This window comes from Aythya fuligula, unplaced genomic scaffold (genome assembly GCF_009819795.1).
Source record: "Aythya fuligula isolate bAytFul2 unplaced genomic scaffold, bAytFul2.pri scaffold_31_arrow_ctg1_5, whole genome shotgun sequence".
Lineage (NCBI taxonomy): Eukaryota > Metazoa > Chordata > Aves > Anseriformes > Anatidae > Aythya > Aythya fuligula.
This window is the reverse complement of record NW_022473983.1, coordinates 2,135-8,994: the sequence shown is the minus strand read 5'-3', so window position 1 is coordinate 8,994 and position 6,860 is coordinate 2,135. Positions and strand designations below refer to the sequence as shown.

The 6,860-nt window shown below is 62.0% G+C and overlaps 1 protein-coding gene across 1 annotated transcript; it reads left to right on the top strand.

The window, feature by feature from the left end:
* The first annotated feature begins 896 nt into the window (after positions 1-896).
* Positions 897-2,917, top strand: LOC116501563 (calmodulin-like). Its single transcript, XM_032207167.1, has 4 exons — positions 897-976; positions 2,150-2,255; positions 2,304-2,439; positions 2,889-2,917. The coding sequence occupies exons 1-4, from the start codon at positions 912-914 to the stop codon at positions 2,915-2,917; spliced, it is 336 nt and encodes a 111-aa protein (XP_032063058.1). The 5' UTR covers positions 897-911.
* Positions 2,918-6,860: the final 3,943 nt, after the last annotated feature.

The window sequence follows — 6,860 nt, the reverse complement described above, 5'->3', positions numbered from 1 at the left end:
GTTTGGGCAGTGGGGGGGTTCACAGAGCAATGCTGTCATTTGTCCATGAAGTCTACAGTAAAGGTGGCGTAGTGATGAATGCACCTTCCAAGGACCACTCGCCGGAATGGAGCTGGTCTTACGAGATATGATTTAGTAGCTTAGTGGGTAGTATTGGTGATAGGAAGACAGTTGGACTAGGTGATCTTGATCTTGATCTTGAAAGGTTGTCCTTTCCAACCCTATGTTTCTATGATTCTACGATTCTATGACAACCTTTGAGAAGTTGTCAGGATGTCCTACTCCTAGCAGAGCACTGGATAACTAAACCCAGTCCCAGAGAGCTTGAGTAGATATTCTCGCCGATACTGGAAGTATTTGTGATCAGGCCATCTGTCCAGAGGCTTGTTCTGTGCACATGGTCTGTTTATGAGCTGGTCACCCACACGCTCTACACAGTCAGCACAGGGACCCACCCGCCACCCCCCGCTGCCCCCCACCCCGTGGGGTGCCCCCACCCCGAGGCGCCCCCAAACCACCCCCAGCATCCACAGCCCCCCCCCCCACGACCGCAGCTGCCCACGTGGCCATAGCAGATCGCAGGTGGGATGGCGAGCGGGACGTTTGGGGTGGGGGGGAGGGGGTCACGCGATGGGGGGGGAAACTGGGACACCCAGAGGGGGAACTGGGAGTGCCTGGGGGTGTCACCAGAGCACTCAGCAGAGGCCAAGTGGTGTCAGGGGGACCCGGGTAGTGGGGCTGAGGGCCTCCCCTCCCCCCCCCCCCGGAGGACCCCCTTTTTGGGGGGGGGGGCTGGGGGTAGCCGTGTGACCCCGGCCCCGCGGTGCCGGTCCCCAGAGTTCAGGGAGGCGTTCTCGCTCTTCGACAAGGACGGCGACGGCACCATCACCGCCGAGGAGCTGGGCACCGTCATGCGCTCCCTGGGCCGGAACCCCACCGAGGCCGAGCTGCAGGACATGATCAAGGAGGTAGACACCGACGGTGAGCCCCCCTGCACCCCCCCCCCGGAGGACCCCCTTTTTGGGGGGGTGCTGGGGGCAGCCGTGTGACCCCGGCCCCGCGGTGCCGGTCATGAAGAAGACGGTGCACAGCAGCCTTCTCCCACTCTACTTTCGCATGAGAGACCAGAGTGAGAGCGTAGCAAAGGTACAGATCTCAGAGCTGAGCAGTTACGTGGGCAAGGCTGTGTGGACACCACAGGGTTGCTCTGGGGGATCTCTGGCCGGCAGCGTGAGCTGCCTCCAATGGTGGCCGTCCCGTGGCCTTGCCTTGGCCACTGAACCCAGTGCACGCTGTCCCCCACCACAGCCTCCCATAATGCGCTGGGAAAGGCTCGCAGCTCTGCCAAGAGGAGGGGACAGAGGGTCCCCCAAGGCTGTGGTGCTACCTCCCAACCTCTGCTGCTCCGCAGGCCTCTGGGGAAGCTCTCGCCACGGCTGCAGAGTTTCTGCAACGCAAAGAGCTCAAGCGCGTGGCCCAGACAGAACAGACGTGGAGGATCGGGGAGTGCTTGGTAAGAACCCAACTTGGTTTGCCCCAGCTGGGCAAACGTGCCCGGCCAGAGCCCGCTGCCTGCAGCCGCATCCTCGCTCCCTTCCTTCCAGCACAGAGCCCCAGGGGGCTCTTCTGCAGGCCCCTCTGCCCTCCCTGCCCCCAGGATGCTGGAGGAGACCCTGGAGAGGCTGTGCAAGCCCCGTGACCTTGCGTTCTCTCTCTCTCCAGCTGCAGCAGGACAGAGGCAGAGTAGAAGAATACCTGCAGCAGAGCCAGCCCTACCTGCAGGACACGCAGACCCTTTTGCGACTTGAGGCCGTCAGATTCATTGGTGAGCCCAGCCCCTGGGTCCCTCTTGGGGCAGCCTTTGGCAGCCCCAGGCACTGCCCTGGCAGTGAGGCACAGCCCTGTTGCCCCCAGAGCCCCCCGACTGGGCCCTTGCTCCAGGGTGCAGGAGGGGGCACAGCCTGGACTGGAACCCCACCGAGGCCGAGCTGCAGGACATGATCAAGGAGGTGGACACCGACGGTGAGCCCCCCTGCGCCACCCCCCCGGAGGACCCCCTTTTTGGGGGGGGGGCTGGGGGCAGCCGTGTGACCTCGGCCCCGCAGTGCCGGTCCCCAGAGTTCAGGGAGCCGTTCTCGCTCTTCGACAAGGATGGCGACGGCACCATCACCGCCGAGGAGCTGGGCACCGTCATGCGCTCCCTGGGCCGGAACCCCACCGAGGCCGAGCTGCAGGACATGAGGGCTCAGGACCGGGTGGCCGTGGCCACGGTGGCCTCACGGCCGTGTCCCCACCGGCCCCAGGACGGGGACGGGTACATCAGCGTGGCAGAACTGCAGCAGGTGATGACCAACCTGGGGGAGAAGCTGACGCACGACGAGGCGGACGAGATGATCCGCGAGGCCGACATGGACGGGGACGGGCGGGTCAACTATGAGGGTGAGCGCTGGCGCTGCCCGCGGGGTACCCGTGCCACTGGTGTCACATCACGGGGCGTTGCTGTCACCCCACGGGGCACTCGCTGTCACCCGCGGGCCCCTCAGGCCAGGACACTGCTACATCCCCCAGCTCCGTGTCCCCTGTCCCAGCAGGATAGGGTCTTGTGTCCCCTGTCACCCCTCGCAGAACCCTTTGTCCTGGTGCTGCTGGCACAGACCACCACGTGTCCCTTGTCACCAAGGGATCGGCCCCCCCCGTGTCCTCCCGTTGTCCCCATGGGGCACCCCCATGCCTGCTCTGTCCCCGTCCCTATAGACTCCACGTTTTCCCATTCCCGTTCCCATTCCCTCAGTCTTTGCTGTGTTCCTGTCCCCCCGCCATGTCCCCAACCCCTGCTGTGTCCCCGCTGCGTCCCTATCCCCTCTGAGCATCCCCTTCTCTCCCGGCAGAGTTCGTGCAGATGATGACGGCCAAGTGAGAGGGGGGGGCACGAGGCCACCAGGGCCCCCTTGCTGCCAATGCCTGTCCCCACCGTTTGGGGGCACCCACAGGGGCTTTATAGGGAGGGGGGGAACCCCAACAGGACAGAGGGACCCTCTATCCTCCATAGGGGCTTTGGAAGGGGATGTGGGGGGACCGCGTTTCCCCACGGGGGGCTTGGGAGGAACCCGGGGGGGGGGGGGGCGGGGTGCCTCCCATGTCCCTATGGAGGGTTTGAGAGGTCCGGGGCAGATCCAGGGTCCCCCTCCCAAAACACGGCAGGACCCTTTATTGTCCCAGGAGAACATTTGGGGACATTTCAGGGTGATCTGGGGGTCTCAGGAGGCCTGGGGATCCCTGGGCGTGGGGGACTGGGACCAGGCCGTAGTTTTGGGGTATTTTGGGGGGATTTGGAGGACCCTAACACCCATCCCCCTATTTGGGCGCTGTCGTGGGCGGCCAAAGCTGTGAAATAAAGCACTGGTTTTGCAGTACTCACAGCCTTAACGAGGTGCTGTAATGAGGGGCCTTAATGAGGATCCAGGCAATGGGGACACCCCGCCACGGGGTGTTGGGGGGGGGGCTCTGCTCTGCGTTCTGGGTGGGTTTGGGAGTGTTTCTGTGGGCACACAGCTTCGGTGCAGGGCGGGGGAATGGGGCGGTTTTGGGGGGCTTGGACGCGAATGGGCAGCTCCAGGGGGTGGTGGGGAGCTTGGGGGCTGAGTTTGGCAGCACTGGGAGGGTACTGGGGGGCAGTGGGAGCATGGTGGGGGAGCTCTAGGCAATGCTGGTGGTGTTCTAGGCAGTGTTGGGGGGATACTATGAGCACACTGGGGGACTGTGGGCAGTACTGCAGTCAATGGTGGAGTTCTGAGGGGTTCTGGGTGCTACTGGGGTGCACTGGGAGGATACTGGGGGGGCTTCCAGGCAGTACTGGCAGGCACTGGGAGGGTACTGTGAACTCTGGGGAGTACTGGGCAGTACTGGGGGGTATTGGCCCACCAAGTACCTACTGGATGGTGCTGGCACGACCACCTCCAGAGCTCCAGGGACGGAGCATCCACGGCTCTGGACAACCTCCCCACCCTGGCAGTGAAGAATTACGTCCTCGTGTCTAACCTAACTCTCCCCTCCTGCAGTTTAAACCCATTCCCTCTCGCCCCATCGCTGCCTGCCCAAGCAAAGGGTTGCTCTCCATCTTTTTTATGAGCCCCCTTTACGTACTGGAAGGCCGCAGGGAGATCCCCTGTGGATCTCTCTTCAGCAGAAGATCCCCTGTGGCCTGTGGAGAGGCCCTTGGTGGAGCAGGCTGTTCCCCTGCACCCATGGGTCCCACATGGAGCAGATCTCCACGCTGCAGCCCGTGGAGGAGCCCCCGGTGGAGCAGGCCCTGGGCTGGTGCTGCAGCCCGTGGAGAAGAAGGGCACCTGGATGCTGGGGGTGCTGGGAGCCCAACCCAGCATGGCCTCGCCCCGGCTTGGGAGGGAGCTTAGAGGGGGCCCAGATCCTGCTGCCTCAGCACCCTCAGAGTATAGAATTTGTTGCTAATTGAATACCTAATTGAAATCTACCCTCCGTTAGCTTAAACCTGTTAGGCCTTGTCCTGTCACAGCACTCCTGAGAAAGAGTCCCTCCCCAGCTATCCTGTCGGCCAGGCCCACCTCTAGGTACAGGAAGGCCGCTCTAAGGGCCCCCTGGAGCCTCCTCTTCTCCAGGCTGAAGAAGCCCAGCTCTCTCAGCCTGTCCTAGGGGAGGTGCTCCAGGCCTCTGATCTGCATCAGGGCCTCCTCTGGACCTGCTCCAGCAGGGCCGTGTGTCTCTCGTGCTGGGGGCCCTTCCTCTCCTCGCTCCTGCCTTCAGCCCCTCACTGCAGCACTGCTCGCTCTTCTCCATTGCTAGATGCCTGGTTATGGGATTTTGGCAAAGAGGAAGCCAAGAACTTCATCCAGATTTTTGTCAGCACAGAGAAGGTAAGGGCAGCCACTTCTGTCGTGGCTGTGCTGGTGTGTCCTGACGGGGCCCTGGCCCTGCTGCCAGGCAGCAGGAGCGCTGCTGGCTGGGCAGAGCTGCTGCCCTCTGTGTGTCTCAGACAGCACCGCACGTCGCAGCACTCCAGTGCTGTGGGCTCTGGTTCTCCCCCCTCACGCTCCCCGTGCTTCTCTCTGTGGCTGCCAGGATGAGGAAAAGAAAATGAAGTTCCTGGAGAGCATCTGCACCATGTGCAGAGACTGTTCCTTGTTGGAGGACATGGACGCCTTCTGCCGCGAAATGGAGCTGGCAGAGAACATCAAGGTGAGGGGACGCGTGGCGGGTTGGGGAAGGGGCAAGGCCCCTCGAGCGCCAGCCCCCTGTGAGGCTGGGGCAGGGGGGGTGGAGACAAACCATGCACAGGTGGAGACAAACCAAGCTGCCCAAGGCAGGACTGGGTGTGCTGCTGGGCCTTCAGCAGCAGGCACTAGGGGCGAGAGTCTGCCACGTCCCATCCTGGTTGTGTTTTGCAGGTTTTGCTGGAAGAGGAGCCCACAGACAGTTTGCACACAGCGTTTCGAATGAAAGCCATGCTAACTATTGCCACGCTCAGGTACCTGCTAAGCCCTACTTTGGCCAGCGCATCCCTGGGCAATGTCCTGGTGGCCCTGAAGCTGGCGGGAAGGTTTCCCATCCCTCCCAGGGATGCCTGTCCATGGCAAGACATGTCCTCCCAGGGCCATGCCTGTCCTCCCATGGATGCCTGTCCTCCTTCCCTAAGCCTTGAGGCACCACTCCAGCACCAGCATCCAACAAGCTCCTATCTCCCCTTCTTAGCGCCACAGTGGAGTCAGCACTGGATGGCAAAAAGGAGAGTCTCCTGCATGCCTGCTTCAAGAGCGTCTTCTTTCTGCCTCCCTATTTGGACATGTCAGCGGCAGAAAAGATCTCTACACCAAGGTATGTGCTGGGTGAGGTAGCGACACCCCCAGTCCCGCTGGGCTGCTGCCATGCTCCCACATGCTGAGACAACCGGACAACCAATGCAGGGCCGGGGCCCAGATTTGCTTTCCCGCCTAATCTCTTCTTCCCCTTCCCCTTCTCTGGCCTGATCCAGTGCTCTCAGGAGGTCTCCACACAGAAGTTGTTTAGCCCCAAAGTCACCCCGGGCTCTGTGAGGCGGTGCATGTGTCCTCCCTTGCTGCTGGAGGTTCAGTCAGCTCCTGGGGGTGAGAAGGAGCTCAGAAATGCTTCTCTGATCCTCTGTCCTCCTTGCAGACCATGAACGCCATGGAAATCATGCTGCAGGCCTTTGTACGCAACTGTCCAATCTCCAGTGTCGGCGAGGAGTTGCAGAATATTTTGCAGGTCTGGCATTTGCAAAGAGTCGGTTTCCCAGGAGTGGTTGCACAGCTGGGGGGTAACGAATGTCCATGCTGCAGTGGATGGCCCACCCCTAGTGCTAGGACTGAGCATACTGCAGGCAGGCGCCCACCTCCTTTGGGGAAGCCCACCAAGTTCTTCTGGGAGCCTGGCATCCCCTGGCTGTGGTCAAAGACCCTTTCCCCTCTGAAGAATCCTCTCATGTCACAGCAAAACCTTGCCCATGGCACTTCTGGGCCAGCCCCTGCAGACCCCAAGAGATCACCGTGTGCCAAAGCAGTGGGAGAATTTTAGCCCACTCCTTGGGCACCACAGTGGCGGCAGCTGGAGCTGCTCTCCTCCTTTCCCCCAGTCCCTCCAGATTTCTCTTGCCAGGTGTGAATGGGGCAGAGATCCCCAGGGACATGCCCATCCTGCACGGGAGCGTGGCCCTGATGCCCTGATCTCCTGACCGTCCAGTGGCTGTATCCCTGCCCCATTGCGGACCCCTGGTTCAAGCCACAGAAGCCAGCCTTCACGGAGAGGGGACAGAGGGCCACGTTCTGGGGGAGGGCGCAGGAAGGAGCTGAGGCTGCACTGGCAGGTGGCAT

What these genes read in the sequence shown, in the direction of transcription:
- LOC116501563 (XM_032207167.1), top strand. Translation starts at nt 912, where the DNA reads ATGCGCTCCCTGGGCCGGAACCCCACCGAGGCCGAGCTGCAGGACATG. An exon ending in ATGATCAAGGAGGTAGACAC is followed by an intron (nt 977 to 2,149) that starts CGACGGTGAGCC and finishes GCTCTTCGACAA; the next exon opens with GGATGGCGACGGCACCATCA. An exon ending in CGGGCGGGTCAACTATGAGG is followed by an intron (nt 2,440 to 2,888) that starts GTGAGCGCTGGC and finishes CTCTCCCGGCAG; the next exon opens with AGTTCGTGCAGATGATGACG.